The 26,741-nt window shown below is 51.6% G+C and overlaps 2 protein-coding genes and 1 long non-coding RNA gene across 7 annotated transcripts; 2 read left to right on the forward strand and 1 right to left on the reverse strand.

Moving 5' to 3' along the window:
- Positions 1-5,725: 5,725 nt before the first annotated feature.
- Positions 5,726-16,896, forward strand: Sp6 (trans-acting transcription factor 6). Of its 2 annotated transcripts, none has more exons than NM_031183.3 (2): positions 5,726-5,767; positions 13,563-16,896. In NM_031183.3, exon 2 carries the CDS (start codon positions 13,620-13,622, stop codon positions 14,748-14,750), a length of 1,131 nt encoding a protein of 376 aa, NP_112460.1. In that variant the 5' UTR covers positions 5,726-5,767; positions 13,563-13,619; the 3' UTR covers positions 14,751-16,896. The 2 variants fall into 2 exon arrangements, with proteins under 2 accessions (NP_112460.1, NP_001350159.1); NM_001363230.1 differs by lacking the exon at positions 5,726-5,767 and adding an exon at positions 10,899-11,184.
- Gm11532 (predicted gene 11532) lies at positions 12,665-18,575 on the reverse strand. The gene is made up of 2 exons (NR_133649.1): positions 13,541-18,575; positions 12,665-13,071 (listed from the first exon to the last, which is right to left on the reverse strand). It is a non-coding gene; the product is annotated as a predicted gene 11532 (long non-coding RNA).
- Positions 18,576-22,049: 3,474 nt separating this feature from the next.
- Positions 22,050-26,117, forward strand: Scrn2 (secernin 2). 4 transcript variants are annotated; one of them, NM_146027.2, is made up of 8 exons: positions 22,109-22,212; positions 22,573-22,746; positions 23,037-23,218; positions 24,246-24,445; positions 24,912-25,127; positions 25,221-25,386; positions 25,476-25,656; positions 25,823-26,117. In NM_146027.2, the coding sequence occupies exons 2-8, from the start codon at positions 22,573-22,575 to the stop codon at positions 25,979-25,981; spliced, it is 1,278 nt and encodes a 425-aa protein (NP_666139.1). In that variant the 5' UTR covers positions 22,109-22,212; the 3' UTR covers positions 25,982-26,117. The 4 variants fall into 4 exon arrangements, 3 of the variants coding, with proteins under 3 accessions (XP_030101727.1, NP_666139.1, XP_017169969.1); XR_003949396.1 differs by lacking the exon at positions 22,109-22,212 and adding an exon at positions 22,231-22,329 and having other exon boundaries at positions 24,246-24,497; XM_017314480.2 differs by lacking the exon at positions 22,109-22,212 and adding an exon at positions 22,246-22,329.
- Positions 26,118-26,741: the final 624 nt, after the last annotated feature.

Here is a 26,741-nt window from a genome sequence, read left to right on the forward strand (position 1 = left end):
ACCTGACTCTGGATAGGAACCACCAAGCTCCATTTCCTAGTATGGCTGGGAAGTTCTTCGCTATTTCTAACTTCAGAATGTTTTAGTAGCTTTGTGGAAATGGCTTGCTTGTACTTTGGGGGGTACTTTATTGCCCAATTCTCATCTGGCTTCAATTCCTGACTCAATTCTGTAGGTTAGGTTTCTATACTTTGAAGTTACTGAGGACCCATCAAAACTGCTCTGCAGCGGTGTGAATGTGTCCACCGTGGCAGACATCAAGATGGCTACCCCGTGGGTGGTAGGACCCGGGCAGATTCCAGACAGGCCCCCACCCCGGCCAGAGGGGCAGCCTGTGCCACCCCCAGAGCTCCAGGTAATAACCTAGGGGCCACGCCAGGCTCGCCAGCACCTGAGCCACCGGCAGCAGATAATGACGGGGGAGCTGGGCAGGCAGAGCCAACCCCTCAATCAGGAAGCAAATTAAAAAGGGGAGGAATCTCCCAGACAGACCACAACAATGAGGCCGGCCCCTTTGCAGGGCACTGCCCGCTCTCCCCTCCCTGGCCCACTCTGCCTGCCAGTTCCTGATACCTAACTCCCCTTTAATTGATTGTGCATGGAATCCAGCTCAGGGGTCTCTGAGTGGACCCTGGATACAGGTTAGTAAGCAACTCTGCCTTGCAGGTTAGGACCCAAGACGATAGCCTCTTATGAAGCTTTGTGCCAGACTGGCTTGGGACTGGGCACAGCATAGGATGCGACTGTGGCGCATTAACTGGAAGCGAAGCCCCTACAGGTGGCTGTAACAAAAAACATTCAGAGAAAGACCACTAGCCTCTGACTTGGTGGCCCCTTATGCTCTATAAAGGGAGCCATTCAGTCCAAACCAGCTCACAGCCATTGTGTGCGCGCACCCAATATCAGTCACTGAGAAGCTAGCGAGATCCAAACGCTAGCAGAGAAAACTGTCGCTCAGTTAGCTCAGCTTCTGTCAGATCAGCTATCAGACAGATATCTGGATTTTTGGCTGAAAGACTAGGAGAAGCGGGGTACAGGAGTGTGGGAAGACACGGGAATGGGGGACACACAGGACAACATGAGTTTCAAAGCCCCTATATAGGCTCATCCATCAGAGCCCTAATGAAAAATGGGGAAGTGAATTTCACATAAGGGCCACTGTAGGGTATAGAAGCTTATTCTCAATAAGCATGGGACATGTGTCCCTGCGGCTGAGCACTAGAGAAACAGAAGGAATATGGCTGGAAAATAGCCCCTGGGGGCAGACGGGGGAATGGTATTTAAATTCTAGGCCAAAGAGTAAGCTTCTCTTGTCAGCAATGGGGAGATAGTGAATGTTGTGACATGATTAAGATTTGTCCACCATTAGGAGAAGAATTTTAACTCATCCAGAGGGGGGAATGATTTGACTTCTTGACTGCTACCCAGCCAGCCCTTTATCCCAGATCTTACTTATTCAACCCTTGGCTGTAATAAGTTTGACAACCTGGCAGGTTTCAACCTCCAGTTCTCAACCAGCTGGGTCTGTCCCTGATAGCCTCTGGGTCTTTCCGCCTTTGTCAGTGACGTTAACCCACTAGGGGAGACCAGGGAAGCCGCATGCACGCATGCACATCACTCTCTAGGTGATAGATCTCTAGGTCTCTAGGTTTCAGAACCCCCACTGTGTCCCCTGCATCTGCCCCAGACTTTTAGAAGTTAGAGGCTTTTAGAAGCGTGGGTCGCAGAGAGACCTTCCTCTTTCTCTTGGCCATGGCTTTTCCACTTCCTTCACAAAGAAAGGTCCTGGAAGGAGGCCTGTGTGGTATGGAGAGGTAGTTCTTGCCTCCCCCCCCCAGGAGCTGGAACCAGCAGGGGAAGATAAGGCACTAGCCCTGTGGAGACATCGTGAGGCAATTTAGCTAGGGAAATTCCAGGGGCAGGCCACTGATGTTCCCGATAAGAGCAGATTCCTAGAGAAGCGGGCTTGGAGGGCGGTGGGCTTTCCCCAGCCAGGGATGGGTGGCAAGGGGTAGACAGACTGAGTCACAGAATTAAGGACAGGTGTGCTGGAGAGCATCAATGGATCCAGCCAACGAGGGCCATTGGGTTCTTATAGGAACCAGAGGAAACCGAGACTGGAGTTTTTAAGGCCAGACATTAGAGTCTGTGGTGTCACAGCACAGGAGAGCACTGGATGGGTTAGCTAGCAGGAAGGGAATGGCATCTTAGGAGGATAAGTCTGTTTCTTTGGTTTGATTTGGTTTGGTTTGGTTTGCAGGACAGCTTAGGTAGCGGACATAAGAGGTGGCAGAAAACCCATAGGAGGGGTTGGGATTAGTGGTTGAGTGCTGATCAGACCTGGTGTTCTGTCCCTGCTGGCATGGAGAGATGAGCGACAGAGAGACACAGAGAGTCAGAGAGAGATCCCACAGGAGACCCCAGAAACTCATCCAGTAACTTAAGCTCCTCGGGAAGTTGGTATTTCCCTAGAATTTCCTCAGGACAGTGCTCGGTTCTTCTTAATTTATTCATTTAACAAATAATGAAGAGATAGGAAATGCCAGGCACTGTTAGCTTTCTTCACCTCTACCCATCTGAGACTAGGAGAGAGGACAAAGGCTTTCCACCCACACATACCTGGGGGACTTCAGCATATACCCCACTGCCTCCCTCCCCCAGCTAATCTAGTATTCCCCGCCACCCCCCTTTGGGGCAGGCATGTGGAGGAATCTCAGAGACCTGCAGGCAGGAGGGAGTCAGCTAGAGAGTGGGAAAGAAGGTCCCCCTGAATGCAGGGAGAACCTAGGATTGCAGGTCATGGGGGCTGGGGAACAAGGAGAGAGCAGAGATGAGTTGGATCTAGGCCTCTGGGGCTGATGATGGGGTGGAGGGAGGGAGAGAGGGAGGGACAAATTAGAGAGCTGGAGAAGGAAGCAGAGTCTTAGCAGGTGGGGTGGAGGGAGGGGGACAGGAGGCAAGCTCAGGGGAAATGGGCCCAGGCTCTGGAGACAAGAGTCTGGGTGTCTGAGCTGCCTAGGAGCCACCTGGAAGGTGTAGGCAGCAGAATATCAGACTTGAGATGGAGGGTTGGCTCTGGGAGCGAGCTGGGGCTGGCTTTAGTGGGAGCTTGAAAGCCACCGAACCGAATCTACCATTTACCCTGCTGGTCTTCAGCTTCCTCCAGCTCCTTCTGCAGGTCCTCCCTTAAGACTGAAAGGGGGCTGAGGGTGAGGGCTGACTCCAGAGTATTAATAATGCCCCACTGTTTAGCTCTGAGCCCCATGGAGCCCATCCTACCTCACCCCCATTGGTGGTGGGGAAAGCACATTGTTGGGAGAGAAGTGGTTAAGGAGGAGGGGTCTCCTGACAATCAGGGTCCTGGCTGGGTTCATTACTTCCCTCCTCACTAGGCTCTTCACACCTCTGCCCCTGCTCCACTGGCTCTGGGGGAAGGTACGATGGCCCTGCAGGTCCAGGTCCAGAGCTATAATCCTTATGCCTCTCAAATCCCCCAGCCTCAGATTCTCCCATCTTCTGGACTGGACCTGCTACCTAAGCATATGGAACCGATTGAAAGAATTTGTATGCTCACCTTATAATTTATGCAAATCAACTCTGTAATTAACTATAATTTGGAGGCATCCTTTGGTATTTCAGACATTTATCCATGAGGAAATGCCCTGGTGATAATACTCCTGTATTAACTCTATTTACTCCACCTGTGTGGTCTCCTGCACGCCTCCCCCCACCCCACTGGGATTTTCTAGGATGGAAGGTGGGGAGGGACAGGGAAGCCCCTCCTTGGAGCCAGCTTGGGTCTTGCCACACAATCCCCTCTGTGCTGGCCCTGTCATCTTAATTTTGCAGAGGACTGAAGGTGCAGCTTTGCCTCCCAAGTTCCCCCATCACTTTATTCTCTCCTGCTTGATGGGTGGCTTTCTACCACCTCAGTTTTCTCATCTCTGAAATGGGGAGAGGAAGAACCTGCCGGGAGGCCTTTACTCAATAATTACTGAAAAGCTAATGAACAGACTGGGAATCCCCAGTCTGGAGACTGCAGGGAGGAGATGGAGAGGGAGGAGCTAGGGTGGGGGTTCCCTGGCTCACTTCTGGGAGGGAGGTAGCAAGCAAGCCTTGAGATACTGGGTTCAGTGCATGTACGTGTGTGTGTGTGTGTGTGTGTGTGTGTGTGTGTGAAGGGGGGTGCACTGAAGCATCTGTCCTCAGTGTTTAGGGTGCCTGTGGTTGGGAATGGGACATGTCCTATGGTTAAGGCCTCAGGCTGTTCTCCTATGTGGGTCAGAATGCCCAGTTCAGAGAGCTTCAGAAAGACAGCCTTCTGTTAATCTCCTTTCTTCTTCCTAGTCTTGTGTCTCACTCTCTGCTCCAGGACATGCTCCAGTCAGCCAGTGAACACCCTAAATTGGGGGTGGGGGGCATCTGGATTCCCCTCCAGGCCCTTGCTCTTTCCAGTCTCCAGTCTCTTTGCTTCCCTGTGGATCCAAGTGGGCTGCTGTCTGTAAAAGTCCACGATGGGTTTCAACTCTAGTCTTAAGAGACACTCGGTCCATCCCAAGCCACTCAGTCCCTGCTCAGTGAAAAAGACGGGCTTCTCATTCACTCGAGAATGAGGTACCAGACTCAGAAAGTTTTACCTTGGCTTCTTCTAGGAGGGTTCCAAGTCGGGATTTGAACAAAACAGACATAAACCACTACGGGGGGTGGGGGTGGTGAGAACAGACTCCTGGGAGTAAGCAAGACCGGCTGGAGTAACCAGACCTCCAGTTAGGAGCTTTTGGGAAAAGACTGGCTTGGAGCTGTGTGTGTGTGTGTGTGTGTGTGTGTGTGTGTGTGTGTGTGTGAATGTGAGTTTGGGTGGATGTGTGTGTGTATGTGTGAATGTGAGTTTGGGTGGATGTGTTTGTATGTTAGTATGAGTTTGAGTGGGTGTGTTTTTGTGTGAGTGTGAATCTGGGTGGATGTGTGTGTGAGAGAGTATGTGTGTAAGTGAGTGTGTGAATGTGAGAGTGTGTGTATGTGAGTGTGTGTATATGTGAGTGTGTATGTGTGTGTATGTGAGCGTGCGTGTATGTGAGTGTGTGTATGTGAGTATGTGTATGAGTGTGTGAATGTGAGTGTGTGTATGTGAGTATGTGTGTGAGTGTGTGTGTGTATGTGAGTGTGTGTGTGTATGTGAGTGTGTGTGTATGAGTGTGTGAATGTGTGTGTATGCATGAGTGTGTGAATGTGAGTGTGTGTATGTGTGTGTGTGTTGGGTCTTAAACAGTGGAACTTCTTTTCTTTCCCACGAAGTCCAAGTCAATGGAAGAAAAACCTCAAAAGCCCAGGGAGGCGGGGTGGGGGGAGGCTGGGATTCAGAGAGTTCCAGCCCCCCTCTTCCTCCCCCCCCCCCAGCAATGTGCTCATTTCCTACATCCCACAAGAACCACTTGGTCCGTCTCCCACTGTCCACTCTGGACTCTGGAGATGGAAGTCCTGTGCAGCACTCTGCCCCCACCCCCAGCTGCCTCTTCCAGATGAAAGCCTCCTTTCCTGGCAGCCAGGAGAACTCAGATCTCATCCACTACCACTCCCCCCATGAGAATCAGGCCACTACTTCCTGGATTATCCTAAAAGCTTCTGAGGCCGATAGGACTTGGCAGCATCCTGCCTGTTCTCCCACCTCCCTCTTTGGCTCCAACTGTCGCCTCCTTTATAAAGCCTGCCTCTCCTGTCACCCCACGTGCCTCTCACTGCTTCTGCCAGCTCTGGGCTCCATGGACCGGTAAGCGAGGCTATCCCTTGTCTAGCACAGGGACCTCTGCAAAGAAGACCAGGTCTTCACTCTAAAGAGATCATAGAGAGAGATCTGGAAAGCTTTGTACTTTCTTAGTTTAAGAAGGGGGATAAAAGGGAGATGGAGGGTGGGGGAGGAGGGTGGGGAAGGACCAGAAAGGATCTCTGGGAAGTCTTTGGAGTGGGTTGGGCTGAGATCTGGGCAAAATGTGGGGCAGGGATTCAAGACTGGGGACTTCAATTTGAGGAGAGTATGAATAAAGATGAATAGACATACAGGGTGTATACATGCTCTCGCGCGCGTGCGTGCACACACACACACACACACACACACACACAAGTCTGTTCTAAGAGGGGCTCATCCTTTAGATTAAAAACAGGTCATTACTAGTGACATTTGGATTTATCAGTGAATCAGTACAGCAGTACAGTGCTTAGCCCTGGTAGACGTTCAATGTCTTTTAGATAAATGAAAGATAAATAAAACTGTCTGATCCCATATCTGGACTCTGCCTGGTTTTCCAGGAATCTGGGAGAGTCAACAGTAACAGAAGAAAGAGCTGGGTGTCTAGGGTCACCAGTGTAGGAAATAGTGAGGAACTAGGAATCCAGAAACTAAAAGATAAGGTCTAGCCTTCTCTGCCTCTAACTTTCTGGATGACTTTGAACTATCTTTCTCTCTCTGTTGAAGGGTTCAGTTTTCCTATCGATACTTCAATTAGATCGTTTTTATTGTTAGAACAATTTTGTTGTTTGTTGTTGTTGTTGTAGTTGAGACAGGGTTTCATGTAGCCCAGGCTAACCTTAAACTTACTGTATAGGTGAGCATGACCTTAAGTCGCTAAGCCCCTGCCTCTACCTCCCCAGTGCTGACATTCCAGTGTTCATCACCACACCCAGTTTTGTTGGGTACTGGGGATTGAACCCAAGGCTTCATACATGTTAAGCAAGTCCCGTGCCAACTGAGCTACCTCTCCAGCCCCTCCTAGTGCACAGGCAACATGAGGTCTGGAAAGGAACATGTGTGTGAAATGTGATTCGTCCCAGCGATTTCAAGTAGATCGATTCACCCTGTCAGACACAAGATGTTAGGACTTTGAACCAAGGGATCTATTAAGACTGTTGTCTCTTGCTGGGCAGTGGTGGTGGACGCCTTTAATCCCAGCACTTGGGAGGCAAAGGCAGGCGGATTTCTGAGTTCAAGGCCAGCCTGGTCTAGGACAGCCAGGGCTACACAGAGAAACTGTCTCAAAAAAATCTGAGTTCAAGGCCAGACTGGTCTAGGACAGCCAGGGCTACACAAAGAAACTGTCTCAAAAAAAAAAAAAAAAAAAAAAAAAAAGAATTGTGTCTCGTTTACCTTGGGGACCTTGGGGACCTTGGGGAGAAACCCCCAGGGCCATCACTTTTTGTCAGAGTGAAGCCAGACAGAGCAGCAGGTAGAATGTGGGCTTTGGAGCTGACTTATCTGGACTCAGTTTCCTCTTGTGTCTTTTAACATGTCTGTAATCTTGGGCATTTAGCTTCTTTGATCCCTGGTTTTCTCATCTGTCCAGTGGGAATGATAGCAATAATTACTTCTTTGCATGTCGTGAGAATTAGAGGCATGTGTGAGGAGTAAGTACCCGGACTACATATAGTAGCTACTAAATAAACAAATGCTGCTTCTGATGAACATACCAGCCAAGGAGGCTGCTATAGGCACAGCAAGAATCACTTACAGTAAAAGGTATTTGAGGTGAGGGCTGTCAGGTTATAGGAGACAGAGACTTGGGAAAAATCTGTCTAAGACTTTAACAAAAGAAAGAAAGAAAGAAAGAAAGAAAGAAAGAAAGAAAGAAAGAAAGAAAGAAAGAAGGAAGGAAGGAAGGAAGGAAGGAAGGAAGGAAGGAAGGAAGGAAGGAAAGAAAGAAAGAAAGAAAGAAAGAAAGAAAGAAAGAAAGAAAGAAAGAAAGAAAGAAAGAAAGAAAGAGAGAAAGAAAGAGAAGTGAGCCCTGTCCTGAACACACCTCCATTCAGTTTTGAGTCAGGATGAGAACAGGGGCTAGGGTGGCCTTGGCAGTCAAGTCAAGGTTAGATCACCAGCTGTCATTTGGTAGGAAAACAACTAGTAAGTGGGGGAAATCGAATGAGTTGGAAACCAGGGAACGAAGTCTAGGATGTCTGAGAGAAAGAGAGACAGGCAGGGTAGAGAGGTGGTATGGGTGAATGGTATAGGAGCAACCTCCCTACAGGAATCTCATGCCAACAAGCCACAAGCAATGGTGGGGTCTTTGCTCCAGGATGGGGCAGTGTTAAGGTGAACCTGGGGTGGGGTTTCTACCATTCTCTTCCCAGGTGTTATCCAAGAAAAGATGAGCAGCACAGGGGTGGGGTGGGGAAAAAGGTCGTCTGACACCTTTAAATGCATATATGGATTCGAGATGACCTTAGACTGGCGTTATCTCATGCCCGCCTGGCCCTTAGCACCATCTTTGCCTGCCTGACCCAGAGAGCAGTAGATCGGTGGTTCTCATCCTCCCTAAGGCTGTGACCCTTTAATACAGTCCCTCATAAAATTATTTCCCTTTCGCTTTATAACTGTAATTTTGCTACTGTCATGAATCACAATATAAATATCTGATATGCAAAATATCTGATCCTCCACCCTCAAAGGGGTCGAGACCTACACACCACCACTGGTTACAGTAGATGCAACAGACTACGGACAACTGGGAAGGAGGGACTGGCATAGGGAGGGATCTATTTAGTGTTATTCCAGTAGTCACTCAGGTCAGGCTCTGCTTCCTACATGACGAGCCTCTAACTCTGCTGGAGGGACCTATGAACTGAGAACACAAAGCCCACTAATCAGGACTGGGAGGCTGGGAGGACCAACCGTGTTGATAAAAAGTGTGAATTTGGACACAAGGAGCCAAAGGGATGCTTAAGAGTCTGTTATGTGATCCTGAAGGCAGGGAAGAGGAAGCTCCTGTCTGACTACCAATCTCTCCCTAATGTCTTCCATTTCCAAATGGCGATCCTTCACTCCCAGGTCAATTGAAGAAGCTGAGGCATAGAACAATCTAATCCTCGAGGGCCACCATATTAGATACAGCACTGGGTTCAGAGTTTAGGTTCTTGAATTTCTAGTCCAAAGGGTTTTGTGAATATGCTTTTACTCTGTACATGTAACACATTTATTAAAAAAAAAATGATTAAGGGTTTATTCTGTTCCTAGCAGGGACCTCACAGAATTTGCTCTTTTAGATACAATTAATTTATTTAAGCCCCAGGGAAGCCTCACAGAGTGTACCCGGGTTCTCCAGGTGAAGGACTCCGGTTTTAGAAAACACACAGGTGCCCAAATGGCTAGAACACTGACCACTAGGAAGACGTGCATACTCTGGGAAAACTATACACATACATTGATGTTCGGAAGCCTCATAGACTCAGGTAAGCTGTTTCAAAGTCATACTTCAGTGCATCTCAAACGGGAACAGAGGGCAGGTAAACTATTCAGAGTAAAATGAGAACCTGTGATTCTAGGAGCTGGGAAGTTGAGGCTGGAAGATCTCTGTATGTTCGAGTATGTTCAAGGCTAGCATGAGCAACTGAGTCATGCCAGCCTGGGCGAGACACACACACACACACACACACACACACACACACACACAGAGAGAGAGAGAGAGAGAGAGAGAGAGAGAGAGAGAGAGAGAGAGAGAGATTAAATCAGCCTAATTTCAGAACTTTTGGAAACTGACTGTAAAATGTGCATAGAGAAAGCCAACAGCGGTAACGAAAGAAACAACAACGAAAATCGCTTTGAAATCCCGTGTTTGTTTAAAAAAAGGGGGGGGGGGTTTAGCAGGGCAGTGGTGGCAAACGCCTTTAATCCCAGCACTTGGGAGGCAGAGGCAGATGGATTTCTGAGTTCAAGGCCAGCCTGGTCTACAGAGTGAGTTTCAGGACAGCCAGGGCTACACAGAGAAACCCTGTCTCGAAAAAACAAAACAAAACAAAACAACAACAACAACAAAACAAACAAACAAGTCACCTCGGGAGATCAACGCGCTCTGAAGGCGGCAGGGAAGGCTCCTGAGCTACTTCTAATCTGGCCATCAGGGCAGAGAGTTAGGGGGACTCTGGTACCCACCTGAGCTGGGGGTGGGGCAGTGTCTCAGGATTTCCACCAATTCGGATCCTGAGAGTTCTGTGTAGCTGAGTGGCTGTGTGGCTGTGCTGAAAATGTACCAGAATGTGACTTTGCACGGGTGCGCTTATTTCCTCCAAAAGACCTTTCTCTAAACGTATACTCAGCTGAGACTAGGAAAGAGCCCGCGACAAAAAGTCTTGTTCAATCCGCTGCTGAAATGTTCCTTCCCAGGCCCTTTCAGATGCCCGCCCAACCCTCTGATCCCAGTGCGCCCCAGCGAGGGTGTCAGGCGCAGGCTGAGCAACCCGGACCGGGAGGAAGGCGGCGGGTTTAGGAGGTGGATTTCTGTGGTACCCGGCTTGCCGGAAACTGAGGAAGACATTGAGGGCATGGTGATCACCCAGAAAGGCCAGTGACGGGAGAGAGGGGAAGGATCTCTGGAAACCAGGAGGGGAAAGTTCATAGTGGTGGTGGAAAGGGACGGGGGAACGGTGTAGCCAAGATAGAACTCTCATGGCTTAGTGCTGGGTGTGGGCCGGCCAGAAACGTAGTTTTCAAACCTGTTTCCTTTTTTTTCCCACTCAGTTCTAGCACTGCGCGGCTAGGACGGGTGGGTCAAAAGCACTGGTAGCCACGTGTGCCTTAAGAAGGCTCGGTAGCTTCTCCAGGACCCTCTGTCCTTCGTCCCATCCAGGATCTGAATCTTGTTCCCCGCCTGGACCGGGCCAGCTCCGGGTTAGATTTCCATGGCATCGGACGGGTCTCCGAACTCGGGGGAAAAAACTCTCGCAACTCAAGCTCTTAACTCAGAAGTGGTGGGGACCTGGGAGGAGTGAGGGAGAGGGAGGGAGGTGGCCTGGATAGCCATCCTTCTTGTCTGCCCCCTCCTCGCGCTGGGCTGGGCTTCGCCTCCAGCCAAGCCTGCAAGGGTTAAAGGCGGCCGCAGGTGAGGTGGGCGGGGCCGCGGGTTCGGGGGAAAAAGGAGTGCAGGGGAGAGGATGAAGGCAGAGAGTGCGGTGAGTCACGGGCGGAGCTGGCCTCGCTCGCTCGCTCGCTCGCTCGCTTACTCGCTCACCGGCGCCCGCCCGCCCTCCGCCCTCCCGCCGGCTCTCACTGCCTCCACCGTCGCGGATCACCCAGCCCGGTCGCAGCCCCGGCTTGCCCTCGGCTCCTGTCCCACGCCGCTGAGAGCCGGCCAGCGCGCAGGGCCCATGAGCGCCCGTCTGTAGCGCGCCAGCCTGCGGTGCCCCAAGCCCGAGCGCAGCCGCCAGGTAGGAGCCCGGGTCCGCGCGGTCACGGGTGCGCGCTGCGGAGATCTGGGGTCAGGGGGTGGGTGGGGAAAGGTGTTCGGAACACCGCAGCCTAAGCTGGCTTCTTGGGGAGGGGGACGTCCTAAAGGATCCGAAGGGCTGGGAGCCCCGACGGAGGAAAAACCGGGAGGACGGGAGGGACCAAGGGAGTTTGGGAACTGGGGAAACTGGAGCAACTGGGACAACCGGAGGATTGAAACATTGAAAACCTTGTTTGAACGGAAGTCCCCACCGCCTGAGTACCGGGAAACGGGAGAGGCAGCGGATCCAATGGGACTTAGGGCGTCTCTGCCGTCTTTCTCCAATTGGAGAGCCGATGTGCTCGCTCCTTTCTTTTCGTGCAACCTTGGTGGCAGGCCATTACACGCTAGGCCTGGGCTCAGGATCTCTGTCCAGAGAGGCCCCTCTGCAACCTGGTCACCCTAGCCTTCCCATCCCCCAGACCCTGGGGCAGTTCCCAGTCTCCAAAAGCTCTTAGGGTCCCAGAATCTCACTGCTCCCGCCCCAACCCCTTCTGGGCCGCCCCGCCCCGGCCTGAGGCTCCGTTCCTGCTGCTTCACCCAGTCCCTTTCTTGTGGTAAGGCAGCCCGAGCCTGAGTAGGCACCCGGGTCCTCCTCTTCCTTGCCTCTCCCAGATTTTCAATGCTACTTCCCTGGTCCCAGAGTCGGAAGGTGGTAGGGTCAGGTGAGTCCTGCTTGGGGAAGGCCCTAAATCATTGGCCTCCTGCACCCCAGGCCCCACACGGGCAAGGTTCCAAGGCTCTAGGGAGAGATGGAGAGAAGACTGGGACCTTATGGTCACAGATTTGTAGTAGAGAAAGGGGTGGAAATTGTAAGCTCTTCTCTTCTCTTCTCTTCTCTTCTCTTCTCTTCTCTTCTCTTCTCTTCTCTTCTCTCCTCTCCTCTCCTCTCCTCTCCTCTCCTCTCCTCTCCTCTCCTCTCCTCTTCCTCTTCTTTTCTCTTCTCTTTTTCTTCTTCTTCTTCTTCTTCTTCTTCTTCTTCTTCTTCTTCTTCTTCTTCTTCTTCTTCTTCTTCTTCTTCTTCTTCTTCTTCTTTTTTCCTTTTGAAACAGGGTCTCATTGCGTAGCCCACGCTGCCAAAGCCTTCTGTTTCAGGCTCTTGCATTGAGTACTGGGAATATTTATTAGCCGGTTCCCACCAGGCCCAGCAACATCTCCTGTTCTTTTTCTTATATTTCCCTCTTCCTCCCTCCTTCCCTCTCTCCCTTCCTTCTTTTGCTGTGTAGCCTAGGCTGGCCTGGAACTCTGCATTCTTCTGCTTCAACTTCCTGAGTGGCTAGATTAAAGACTTGCATCACCACACCCAGGCTAGATCTTTAGGTTTCTGCTGGGCCTTAGGTTTCTAATGTTTAAAGAAGGAGAATAGATTCCCAGAGGGACTGCACAGAGTGTGTGGGCTGCATAGAGTGTATTTGTTGATTGAATAATTAAATGAACATTTTATTCTAGTCACTGATCCAAATTCAGCTTGCTTTAAATGAGAGCAGGCTCTGGACAGTAGCTCGGAATACTTGGCTGGACATTAGAGGCGCCTATACGTGCCCCCCCGCCCCCCCCCCCCTGTGCTTGCCATTGAGCTCTGGGTTAAGGGATCCTTCAAGCTCGGGTGCTGTCTCCCTTAGGGAGCTGCGGTTAGATTTGCCTGAGTGTCTGACAAGCATCTCTGGGTGATCTCCTTCTGTGGTAATTCCACCCCTCCCAGCTTCATATGGAGGGAAAAGGAGGTGGGTGAGGGAGTGGGCCAACCAAGCTAGTCAGGGAGCAGGGGAGTGTGTAGCAAGGTTAAATGCCTTTCCACATCGGTGGTACAGCAGGTCTGGGATTGGCTCTAGGAAAAAAAAAAAAAAAAAAAAAAAAGCTCAGGCCTTATTCTGGGCTTTCTGAAGAGCAAAACACCTCAAACAGCCAGCAGCAGACATATCCTACCTACTGTACCCCATCTGTGTCCTGAGTTAGACTGGAGCTAAGACGACTCTAGATCGTCCAAATAGGTTGGCAGCAAGTCTGCCGGGGGTGGGGGTGGGAACTGCCCAGACTGCTGTGTGGAGATGGCTCCGGTGGCTTTGGGACCAGTCCAACCCCCCCCCCCCCCCCGAATAAGCTGAGTCTTAAGGGCGGGGTCACTTAGTGGAAAGGCCATCCTGTGCCCTGACCTGGACTTTCACATCCATTTCTTCCTAGCATTCCCAAGCTCTAGTCCTCACCCAGAGTCACGCCCCTTTTCCTGATAGGGGCTGGGAAGGAGCCCGTTGCTGAGAAGGGATCTGGGTTAGAAGGGGAAGTAAGTTCTTGCTCACATCTCATCCTTGCCACTTCTAGGTTCCATCTGAGGTACCCTTGACCGTCCCTGCCTTCATTCCATCCCGGATCCCGGCAATGCTAACCGCTGTCTGTGGCTCTCTGGGCAGCCAGCACACCGACGCGCCTCACGCTTCACCGCCGCGCCTCGACCTGCAACCTCTCCAGACATACCAGGGTCACACGAGCCCGGAGGCTGGGGACTACCCCTCCCCGCTGCAGCCTGGAGAGCTGCAGAGCCTCCCGCTGGGCCCGGAGGTAGACTTTTCACAGGGCTATGAGTTGCCAGGGGCCTCCTCGCGGGTAACCTGCGAGGACCTGGAAAGTGACAGTCCCTTGGCACCGGGACCCTTTTCCAAGCTCCTGCAGCCGGACATGTCACACCACTATGAATCGTGGTTCCGGCCGACTCACCCAGGCACAGAGGATGGCTCGTGGTGGGACCTTCATCCCGGCACCAGCTGGATGGACCTCCCCCATACTCAGGGAGCGCTGACCTCACCTGGCCATCCGGGGGCGCTTCAGCCTGCTTTGGGAGGATACGTCGGAGACCATCAGCTCTGTGCTCCGCCGCCCCACCCGCACCCGCACCACCTCCTCCCAGCCGCTGGTGGGCAGCACCTTCTGGGGCCACCCGACGGGGCTAAGGCCTTGGAAGCGGCCGCACAAGAGTCCCAAGGGCTGGATTCCAGTCTGGATGCAGCGTCCCGACCCAAAGGCTCCCGGCGATCAGTTCCCCGCAGCTCAGGGCAGACCGTGTGTCGCTGCCCCAACTGCCTGGAGGCGGAGCGACTCGGGGCTCCGTGCGGGCCCGATGGGGGCAAGAAGAAGCATTTGCACAACTGCCACATCCCAGGCTGCGGCAAGGCATACGCTAAGACGTCGCATCTGAAGGCGCACCTGCGGTGGCACAGCGGTGACCGACCCTTCGTGTGCAACTGGCTTTTCTGCGGCAAGCGCTTCACGCGCTCCGACGAGCTGCAGCGCCACCTTCAGACCCACACCGGGACCAAGAAGTTCCCCTGTGCGGTCTGCAGCCGAGTCTTCATGCGCAGCGACCACCTGGCCAAACACATGAAAACCCACGAAGGCGCCAAAGAGGAGGCGGCGGCGGCGGCCCAAGGCGAGGGCAAGGCCGGTGGCGTGGTGGAACCACCCGGGGGCAAAGGCAAACGTGAGGCCGAAGGCAGCTCGGCGTCCTCCAACTGAGCCCCATGGATGTCACATACCTGCCGTTCTTTATTTGGGGGGGCGGGGGGAATGGGGCGGCCTGAGTAAGAGGAAGGTGGTTATTTATTGGTGATGAGGGGACAGGGAAAGGGACGCTAGGGGTTTTTAGTCTCGGGGGCTACATGGGAGGCTGCTTGAATATTTAGGCTGCCAGGAGCTGAACACGCCCCTCGCTTCTTCCCTTTCTCACTATTTCACCCTCCCCTGAGTTGCTGAAGAGTTGGGATGGAGCGCCCCTACCATGTGGAGGGGTTCGCATAGTAGAGAGATGGCATGTCCCAGAAGCTGAGGGAACTCGAGATTGGGTCGGGGCGTTGGGGGAAGCTGTCTGGACACGTCTTTAGTTCCTGGGAACCCGGACATAAAAGCACCTTGGAGCCGCCCTTCGGCCTAGGTCTCTTTCATCCCCTCTTCTAGTGCTGCTCCCTCTAAAATTTCCGGAGAGAAAGCAGAGATGAGGTGTGTGTGTGGGGAAGCCTGGGGTGGTTCCCCTTAAGGGGCTGTCTACCTAGCTTGGAGGGTTATTAGTATAGAAAGAACTCCCTTCAGTGAATTTCTTCTAAACCCTTCTGGATGGTAGAGCCAGGAAGAGCAGCTCAGCTCTGCAGCCAGGGCTCTGAGCTGGAGGTCAGAGCTGGATGGCATAGAGGAGGGATCCAGCAGAAAAATCCTCTTACAAAGTGGAAGAGCTAGCCGCTCCTTTCAACTCGAATTCAATCCTTAACTCTTAGACCTTGTAAAAGAAAGCAAACTCAGCAGTCGACATTCCCCATCTATTCCCCTAGGTAGTTTCCTAAAGTCAGCTGCCAGCACTTGCTCCAGAGTTGACAAAACAACCCCCACCCCACTCCCAGGTCCCCATCCCTTGCTTTCCTGTTGGGGGTGGAAGGGAGAGAGGTTGTCCTAGCAGAGGGATTACAGCAGAAAACCCTGCCTGGACTCCCCGTCCCTCTCTTTCTTAGCTTGACCCTTCCGTGTTCCCTCCATTGTTATAGAGTCCTCCCCAGTAGAAAATCTCCTTCCATGTGAAGAAATATTGTTCCCCCACTGGAAGGAATTCTGGGAAGCTGTCTCTCTGTCCCCTTCTTTAGAGTCTAGAGATACATTTGGGTTTTGATCATAGGATGAGAGGGTAGACTTCTGCCTGGCAGACTGCAGGACCCTGGGGCTGGGGGCACTCTCAGGTTTGAGGTAGAGGCCTTGAGACCCTCTGACCCCACTCTTGCTCTCTTCTCTCCACCCAGAACCTTCTGCAGGGAATAGCTGTGTGTTGATTTTTAAGTTATAAGCAAAGGGTATTTTATTTAATAATTAGGGTGTGAGTGTGTGTATGCGTGTGTTGTCTGCACCTGTATGTGTGCATGTATGTGTTTCTCTACTGAGCCTGGGGTCTCCTGAGACCCCATCTTGTTCACCCCGTCCAAGACCTGGGGACAAGAACCTCAGCATCTTCCTCCCTGGGGGATGCTGGAGCCCAGTCCAAGGACTGGGACCTGTATGGGAAGTAGGGGCTGGGATCTGGGTAGGAATATATGTTTGTGTAGAAAGGCCTCCTCCTTGAAGGGACAGGGTGACTCCCTGTGGGACTTAGGGGCCTGAGATAGTTTAAGTTCTTTCTGTGTTCTCCCTCTTTCCCCACCTCCTGTGAACCTAGCCAGAGGTTCCCTTTCTTACAAAGAAGGCTGCAGGCAAGAGCGAAGTTGGCCATGCCTGCAGGTTGCCTAGCTAGGTGCAGAGGGGCCTAAAGGAGGGCACCGTGGGTGTGGGATGCCTTCTTCTCCACCCATCAAAACCAGCCACCTCTCACTGCGCTACCAAGACAACCTTTTTTCAGTGACCATGCTTAGGGGGAACTCCTACATGGAGTATTAGGGGGCACGGAGATGCTCCCCCTTATAGAGGCCTTGAACCCTAAGATCTGCAGGTGGGGCTCGGATAGGTTTTTGTCTGGCCTGCTCTTTATCAAATCTAGGTTTCTCAGCTGCCTGTCCTTCCAGGCAGCCCCTCTAGAGGAAAATGTAGGATTTTTTTTTTTCTTTAACTGCTGTGAACCCACTTGGGGGCGAGGAGGAGGCAGAAACAGCCTGTGTTTTTTATGCAACAATAAAGTCATCAACCAACCACACTCTCGCTTTGTTTGTCTTCCAGCTCTGCCTCCTATTTCGGACTCCATCCCTCTGCAGTGAGGACTGGGTAGGGGGATCTTTGGTCAAGCGTCACTTCTTTTCGATTGGAAAGATCTGAGATGAGATCAGAGCTCAGATCTGATCCTATCCTGGAAGGAATAGGCTCTGTAGTCTCTTGGTGTTCATCTGTGGAGATGAGATGTTTCTAGATGATTCTTTCCATAGAAGTCCCACGTCCCCAAAGGTCCCTCTCCCCACCCCACCCCCCATGGGAGCATGCGGGTCAGCCGGTCCCTCTGGCTGTGAGGGAGGTGGGGGGTGACTGACAGTGATTTCTTCACCTAGAGTGATCCCTATCAGAGACAAGGCGATGAAAGGCAGCCAAGATATCTGATGGGCAGCTGCCCAGCTGGAAACCGTGAAGGAAAGGCTGCTACTACTACTGCTCACAGCGAGAAACCTGCCAGGGTTACTCAACCACAGGGTGCACAGACGCACCCTCACGGGACTCACTATCTTCAGAGAGACTGGAAATGCCCATCCACTGTTGGTGCCTTATTCATGTCAGTGAGAGAAAGTCTCATGACTCCAGAGGACCGGTGCGTGGAAGGTGACAGGGAATTCGTTTTGTTTTCTCGTCTATGTAGGATAAGGTTGGTCACTGCGCACGCACTACACTACCTTTAACTGGCTTTTCTTTGAATCTATTGTTTGCTCATCTTGGCGTTCCTATCCCTTATGACCCCTAACCCAATTTCTCCTGCCAAATCTGGCTCTCAGGATGGCCCATCCCATCATCCGTCTGAGAAATTTGGGGGCCTAGAGTTTTCAGGGAAACTTGGAAAGGGGCATCAGGACGATTTAGGGGCCGTGGAGAAAACCTAGACTGGTAGGGGTGACGGGAGAGGGGGAGCCTGTTTCCATCGGTTGCTGAATTTAACAGTTCAGAATCCTGTTTACCTGCGACGGCCTGCCCGAGGCTCTCCTGCAGGGCGCCTCTTTTGTTTTCCTGGTTCTGGGGGAATTAGACCCCAGAAACCTAGTGAGTCCCCTCCTTTTCCCACATCTGCCTCCGGGGACAGGAGGGCAGCTGTAGGGCCGGCTGGGCTTGTCTGGGCAGGGCCCGGGCCCTCCCTCCTCCCCTTGCAACTCCTCCAGCTGACCTGCATTCTTAGCAGGGGCCTTTGGTGGGGCTCTGATGCATGCCTGATCCTCTGCAATGCAGCCTGGCTGGCCTGGGCCCCTGAAGGAGCTCGGAGACACCTCTGACCCCTCAGAAGTGGCACCCCAGCAGGATCCCATTGTACGGGAGAGGCTGGGAGGGAGGGAAATCATCATGTTTGGATTGACCCTCTGGACGACTTCTCTGAGTCCTATCCTTACCAGAGAAGTAAAGTAGAATGCCTCTAGGGCGGGTGAATGAAGTCAAAAGTGGAAACTTGACGGATAGCAGCCTGGGGTTGCAGCCACCGCCTCCTTCGGCTCCGCCTGCTCTTCCGGCTGCCTCCTTCCTCGGCCTATCCTGCCCCCCAGCGGACATCTGAGGAAGTGCAGAAGAGGAACCTGCTTTCTCCGCAGGGCGCCTCAGAGGATCTGTGGGTAGCTACAGCTTCAGCTGAGGTTTGAGGTGGGATGGCATCCAATAGCACCTCGCACCCCTCCTCCAGAACACACCCCGAAGCAGCACTTACGTGACCATTAATCCTATACACCCTTATAGATGAGCATACTAGCAATGAAGGTTTTTTGTTTTTGTTTTTGTTTTTTTGTTTTTTTTGGTTTGGATTTTTTTCGAGACAGGGTTTCTCTGTATAGCCCTGGCTGTCCTGAAACTCACTTTGTAGACCAGGCTGGCCTCGAACTCAGAAATCCGCCTGCCTCTGCCTCCCAAGTGCTGGGATTAAAGGCGTGCGCCACCACCGCCCTGCTCAATGAAGGTTTTAAAAGTATCTTACAAAATCCACCAAAGGACCATTAGAACTAATCAGAACAGAGTCAACAGGAAACAATAAGAAGTATTTCTTTAAAAAAAATTTAATGAGTACGAATGTTTTGCCTGCAAGTATGTATGTATGTATGTTCACTACGAGTGTGTAGTGCCCTTAGAGACTAGAAGAGGGCATCAAAACCCTGGAACTGGAGCTACAGGTGACTGTGGTGTCTGAAGATTAAGGAGAACATCAGCTCTATACTGATTTTAACTCCAAAGATGCGACCTTAGTGAGGCAGAATGGGCAGCCACAAGCCGGGAGCCATGTGAATAATTTAAGTTACTCAGCTGTGTTGTTTATTTTATTTTTCTAAAGATTTCTTTTTATTTAGTAATATGTGTACAAGGAAACTGCAAGTGCCCACTGAGGCCAGAAGAAGGCGTTGGATCCCCTGGAGATGGAGTTCCTGGACTATGTGAACTACCTGGTCGAGGAGCTGGGAACCCAACACTGCTCTTCTGCAAGAGCAAGCGCTCTTAACTAATGAGCTGCCTCTCTAGCTCTTGAGAAATATTTCTAGCCAGGCAGTGGTGGCAAAAGCCTTTAGTCCTAGCACTTGGAAGACAGGCAGAGACACTCAGATCTCTGAGTACCAAGCCAGTCTGGTCTACAGAGTGAGTTCAGGATATCCAGGGCTTCACAGAGAAACCCAGTCTTGAAAAACACAGAGAGAGGAGACATCAAATATTAAAAAAGACAAATCAGAAAGCAATGCCCTTTACAACACACACACACACACACACACACACACACACACACACACACAGTTCTAAGGACTCAGAGAGGGAAAACCTGTACCTGAAAATTCAAGTTTATTTTGGTTCAGAGATGCCTGCCCAGGCCGGCATTGAACTCCCTATTAACCAAGGCTGCTCAAGGACTTCTGATCCTTCTGCCTCCTGGAATTACAGGTGTTCTCCACCACACTGTGTTTACGCGATGCCTAGGTTTGAATACAGCACTCAAACGTGTTAGGCAAGCACCCCAACTGAGCTACATCCTCAGACCAGATTCTGAAAAACTGATTAAAGAAATGGAAGACTCTCTGAGGGGTGGTGGCGCACGCCTTTGATCCCAGCACTTCGGAGGCAGAAGCAGGCGGATTTCATAACATAAAAAAAAAAAAAAATTAAATTAAAAACATTTTAAAAAGAAATGGAAAAATGTGCACACATGTGCACAAGAGCACATGCACACATGCTCGTACACACACACACACACACACTCATGTGCACATGGACACACACATATGAGCACACATGGACACAGACAAGCACACAGGCACACAGACATGTACACACACATACATACACACATGCTTCTGTGCTTATACATTGCAATAATTAAAATGGTAGCGGCATCACAGATTCCATGTAATCCCTACAAGTAATTCCTAGAGGTCATGGGACCATAAGTGTGTGAGGCGCATGCTCTTCAGTGCCAATGGCAGAGATGATTCATAGAGGAAAACACCAAAACCATAAGAAGTCTGAATCCAGCTCCACACCCCTGCATGCCCCTCTGAGCCCAAATCTCTCCTTTCCGATCTCCTCCTCACTGTGCGTAGAAGGTAGAAGCAGCACAGCTTGGCAATTAGAAATCCCTAAATCCCCTTCTCAACGTTATCTTTCTCAGCACCTAGTGGGCAGAACTGAACTTGGGTTTCTGGAGACAGGCGGGTTTTGTGTACGTCTCCTTGTGACATGGGAGTACACGGGGGTCAGGGAGATGGCTCAGGCCTGCCACATGAGCACGAAGGCCTGGGTTCCATGTCCAACACGGGAACTATAATGCCAGCCCTGTGGAGGTGGAGACAGGAGGCTCTCTGAGCTCGCAGGCCGGCCGGCCAGCCACCAAAGCAGAATCAACAAGATTCGGCCTTCATCCGAGGCCCTGACTCAGAGAAGAAGATGGAGCACAACCGAGGAAGACACCCAGTGCTGACCTCTAGTCTGCACAAAGGCACACCTACATGGTGGTGTGCACTTGCACACATGTATGTATACACACAGATAGTCTCTCAAAGTTGTAAAATATGTACAACAATGACAACAAAACGAGGTGCACAGCTCAAAAGATATGGCATCTAAGGTTGAAAATAAAAAAGGGGAGGCTGGAGAGATGGCTCAACGTTAAGAGCACCAACTGTTCTCCCAGAGGTCCTGAGTTCAAATCCCAGCAACCATATGGTGGCTCACAACCATCTGTAATGAGATCCGATGTCCTCTTCTGCTGTGTCTGAAGACAGCTACAGTGTACTCATATACAATAAATAAATCTTTAATAAAAAAAATAAAAAAGGGACCAGAAGGATGGTTCAGAAGTTCAGAGTGACGATTGATCTTGCAGAAGACCTGAGTTTGGTTCCCACCACCCATGCCAGGCAGCTCACAACCATCTGTGATTTCAGCTTCAAGGGATAGATCACCCTCTTCTGGCTTCTGTGGGCACATGCCTTCCCCTACATGTAATCCCCACACACATATTTACAAAATTTAGAAAAAAAACTTATTTTATGCGTTTTGATGTTTTGCCTGTATGTGTGCCTGCCTGAGCATCACATGTGTGTCTGGAGTCCATGGAGACCAGAGAGAGCATCAGGTTCACTGAAACGAATTACAAACAGCTGTGAGCTGATACTCGAACCCATGTTCTCCTCAACGGCAGCTTTGAAGCACCCAGTTATCTCTCTAGCCTATAAAAATACAAATTTTAAAAATTAGTAAAATAAGTGCCAGGCGGTGGTGGTGCACGCCTTTAATCCCAGCACTTGGGAGGCAGAGGCAGGCGGATCTCTGTGAGTTTGAGGTTAAGCTATTCTACAGAGCAAGTTTCATGACAACCAGAGCTACACAAAGAAACCCTGTCTCTAAAAAACAAAACACAAAAACAGTAATAAAATAAACAATACCGTAATTTATGAAATTCAAGTCAGGAAGCAGGTAGTGAAAGTTTTCCCTTAATCTCTAGAACTCCCAGCAGTGTTGGCTACTTTATGCATTCTTTCTTTTCACTAGGGCTTCTTTTCTCCTTCAGCTCCACCTCCTGTTAATGACTCTTATCTGATAAGGCTGTAGAGAAAGCCCGGGACTCTTAAGCAGGATTTGAAAGGTCTCTCAGCTCTAAGAAGTGGTGCTAGCTAGCGCGCACCCTCGTGGAAGACGGTGACATTGCAGGTGTCCTGTGCCGGTGCCGGCCCCGCCCCCGGGGACAAAGGCCTTCCAGGTCACCTACCAGAGAACCTGGGTCCAGGGGAACAGATCTGACCTGAAGAGGAGGAAGTGGCGCCCGGAACCGAGCCTGGGGGTCTTGGATGCAGAGAGGGTGAGAGACCGAGGCACTGAGGACTTGGAAAGGGGTGGACGGAAGAGGCGCGTGAATGTGGGCATGCGCAGGAGCGTGGGATTCTTGGAGCCAGCTTTAGTGCCTAGAAACTACCCTGTAAGTCAGCCTGGAAGGGCTAGGACTCCAAAACAGACGCTCTTAACTTGCAGAGTTTGCTCTGTCGCCTGACTCCAAGCCAAGTGCATTGTTAGTGCACACCACGCTTTGACAACAGTGCTGTTGTCCCAGAGCGTCAGGCTTCTCAGAGTGCACACGTGGGGAGGAGAGTGCCCTGCACCCCACCGGTGGCCAAGACTGTGGAGAGGTTTGAGGGACATGAACATCTCCACTTCTTCGCAGATGGCGTCGTCGAGCCCCGATGCCCCTTGTTCCTGCGACTGTTTTGTCTCTGTGCCCCCGGCCTCAGCCATCCCAGCTGTAATCTTTGCAAAGAACTCAGACCGGCCCCGAGATGAGGTGCAGGAGGTGGTGTTTATACCAGCAGGCACTCACGTCCCTGGGAGCCGGCTTCAGGTGGGTTAGGACTTAGAAGGAGCTGGAAGGTTGAGACGTTATTCCCAGACCTTCGTTTTCTTGCTCCTGGGACGGGAGCAGATGGAGTGGAACGAGTACGGAGTTCCAGTCCACCAACCTGGACCCTTGAGTGGAGTTAGCTTCTGCTAACTCGGTTTACTTATGTGTGACCTGAGAATAAGACCTTTCTCAGGGCCATTTAAAGTGGCTGACAAAGGGTCCGGGCAGTGTAAGTTCTGGGTCTTTTTTTTTTTTTCACTGAATTCTTCCTCTCTCTTCTTTACCTCCAGTGTACCTATATCGAGGTGGAACAGGTGGGGAAGACACACGCTGTGATTCTGAGCCGCCCCTCTTGGCTGTGGGGAGCTGAGATGGGGGCCAACGAGCTTGGTGTCTGCATTGGAAACGAAGCAGTGTGGACCAAAGAGCCTGTGGGGCAGGGGGAAGCCCTGCTGGGTATGGACCTGCTCAGGTAGAGAGCTGCTCTTCAGTGCCCCACTTCCTCCCACCTAGCCTGAGTCTATTGGGCTTGTCTCTGTTGGCCTTGCCCTTGAGGCCTTTCTAAGGCGGCTGCAGTCTTATATCTTCCTAGTCTGATAAAGGACCTCCCTTGGCCTAGAGTGCTTTAATTTTTTTTTCAGTACTTTTTGTTTTGAGACAGGGTTTCTCTGTGTAGCCTTGGCTGTCCAGGAATTTGCTCTGTAGACCAGGATGGCCTTGAATTCACAGAGATCCTCCTGCCTGTGTGCCACCACACATAGTTCAGTACAACTTTTGTTTGTTTGTTTTTTGGTTTTTCAAGACAGGGTTTCTCTGTGTAGCCCTGGCTGTCCTGGAACTCACTCTGTAGACCAGGCTGGCCTCGAACTCAGAAATCCACCTGCCTCTGTCTCCCAGGTGCTAGGATTAAAGGCATGCACCACCACTGCCCAGTACTACTTTTGTTAATTGAAATATTACATAGTTGCGGTTTATAAAAACTGGTAAATGTGAGGCAGCCCCGCCTGAGGAGAGGTTCAGGCGGTTTTTCCTTGGAGAGAGTGTTCCAGACCTTTCCATGGAATTCACAGTCCTTAGCTTGGCAACTATATGGTTTATTATTGTTTTTTCATGTTTGTTTGTTTTTGTTTTATTTTATGTTTTGAGACAGGGTCTCACTGCATAACCCTGACTGGCTTAGAATTCACTATGTAGACCAGGCTAGCCTCAAACTCACAGAGATCTGCCCGCCTCCCAAGTGCTGGGGTTGAAAGTGTGTACCACTACTCCAGCTGATTTTTCACTTTGCTTTGGTATTTTTGTTTGTTTGTTTTAAGAGATCATGTAGTATGTAGCTGAGTCCAGAGATGAACTTCTGATCTCCCTGCCTCCACTCCGGAGGAATCACAGGCCTGGCCTGCATGATTGTTTAATACCATCATGGCTGCTGGGTTTGCTGTGCTACGTGGGCTTTTCATCAAACCCGTGTGGACCGCTTCTGTACTCTGATTTTCTATCAGGCTGGCTTTGGAACGGAGCAGCACTGCCCAGGAGGCTGTTCACGTGATTGCAGGCTTGCTGGACCGCTATGGGCAGGGAGGCAGCTGCCGGGAGGATCCAGAGCCGTTCTGCTATCACAACACCTTTTTACTGGCTGATCGGACAGAGGCGTGGGTGCTGGAGACAGCTGGGAGCCTGTGGGCTGCTCAGCGGATCCAGGGTAGGAGTCTAGCGTAGAGCCTGCCTCCAAGAGGGAACCTAGACCTCCCCAGGTACTGCCCTCCACTTCTGGAGGCTACCATTTTTGTTCTTCCTGACAGCCTTGGGCAGTGGGAAAGCTGATGGGTCATAAAGGGACAGGGAGGGACACCCTGGGAGACTAGAAATGAACACACTTAGTAACTCTCTCCTTCACCTGACCAAATGTCCTCATGCTTCAGCCTGCCCCTTCCTCTGGGAAGCCTTCTGGATCTCCCTGTGTGGTTAGGAGGTCTTATACAAGCAGCTACCACTTTGCTGTCAAGTCTGTCCCCTATGATTTAGTTCTGATTGCTTTGTCTCCTCATTACCACAGGCCCCTCAAGGGCAGGTTGTACTTGTTTAAACTGTCATCTAAGTATGTCACCCAGGGTCTAGCACATAGTAGGTGCCCCATAACAGATAAACAAGTTCCTCTTCTTATACAGGAGGTGCCCGGAATATTTCCAACCAGCTGAGCATTGGTACAGACATCTCAGCTGAACACCCGGAGCTCCGCAGCCATGCCAAGGCTCAGGGTTGGTGGACTGGGCAGGGCCTCTTTGACTTTGCGGAGGTCTTCTCCCTGACCCAGCAGCCTGTGCGCATGGAGGCTGCCAAGGCCCGCTTCCGGGCAGGGTGTGAGATGCTGCAGCGGCATCAAGGTCTGTGAGTGGTGGGCAGGAGGGCCACAGCACCCCAGCTGGAGTCCCTGTCACACTCACGTTTGCTGAGTCCCTCCACTCCGTCCTGGGCAGGGAACATCACAGCAGAGGTGATGATGGGCATCCTCAGGGACAAGGAGAGCGGCATCTGCATGGACTCCGGAGGCTTCCGCACCACAGCCAGTATGGTATCGGTCCTGCCCCAGGATCCCACAAAGCCCTGTGTCCACTTCCTCACTGCCACCCCAGACCCATCCAGGTGAGGGGTGAAGGGGACACACTGCAGTGTCAGGGACATGGCAGCACCTGTTCCTGGTTACTTCAGTCCTTCAACCTGTGTCTTATTAGGTCGGTATTCAAGCCTTTCATCTTTGAAGTGGGGGTGTCCCAGTCCCCCCAGGTGTTGTCCCCCACTTTTGGAGCCCAGGACCCTGTTCGGATCCTCCCACGATTCCAGACTCGGGTGGACCGTCGGCACTCACTCTATCGTGGACACCAGGCAGCCCTGGGGCTGATGGAGGATGAGCAGGTAACCCCGGGGACTGTGCTGAGGGCAGGTAGGAAATATCTTTTTGGATATTCTGGGACCAGAAAAGGGCTGTAGATCTGAGGAGAGGTGGGACCTTCAGCTAGTCTTGGGAGACCCTGCCTGCAGGGAGAGGGTTCACATTTTTCACCTCTGATTTTCACAACAGGAGCAGGCACAGCAACTCCGGAAAAAGCAGCAGAGGCTGGAGCAGGAAGGCCTAGAGGCTCTCAGAGGGCTGCTTACGGGTGAACAGACCCCACCAGCCCAGGGCCTGGGCAGCCTCTTCCAGGCCTTTGTGGAGAGGGAAGAGCAGGCCTATGCTTAAGCATGCAGGAGCTCTGGGGCCGGCTGCCCTGAGCTGTGGTGGGTGCGGTGGTGGGGTTGAGTCACAGCCATCCCTTCACCCTGCTCATCCAGGTTTGGAGTGACTTAATAAATGTTTTATCTCCTTCTTCAGTGAACTGGATCTCAAGTCTATTGAGAGGAGCTGAGCTGGGGCAAAGGGCAGCTCCCAGCAGGGTGGTTGCTAAACCTGTAGTGCCAAGCCACAAACCCTAATGATGGGTGCTATGGGACCTAGCTGTGCGTGGTGGTGGTGGCGGTGGTGGAGGTGAGGTTTTCATGAAGTCCCCTCACTAGGTAGATGGCTACTATTTGGGGACAATCAGGATCCCAAGATTTAGTCCTTAGCTTGGACTGCATGGTGACATGTCTTTAAAACAATTACTCAGGAGGCAGGATTATCTGTGAGTTCCAGGCTAGCCTGGTCTGCACAATGAGTTCCAGGCCAGCCAGGGCTACACGGTGAGGCACTATCTTTAAAAAAAAAACCACAAAGCTATCTCACTACAAGACAGCAAGGTGCTCCTGCTTCGTGCCCTTGAGGACCAGCGGGACCCAGCCCTTTTGGTCACCCCTAAAAGGTTAAGCTGCTTTGAGGGACTGTGTTTTTGCCTTCTGGGTTTTTTTTTTTGTTTTGTTTTGTTTTTTTTTCTTTTTTGGTTTTTCGAGACAGGGTTTCTCTGTGTAGCCCTGGCCACGCCCGGCTGCCTTCTGGTTTTGATTCCTTGACTTGCCCCCTGTAA

This window comes from Mus musculus, chromosome 11 (genome assembly GCF_000001635.26).
Source record: "Mus musculus strain C57BL/6J chromosome 11, GRCm38.p6 C57BL/6J".
Taxonomy (NCBI): Eukaryota; Metazoa; Chordata; class Mammalia; order Rodentia; family Muridae; genus Mus; species Mus musculus.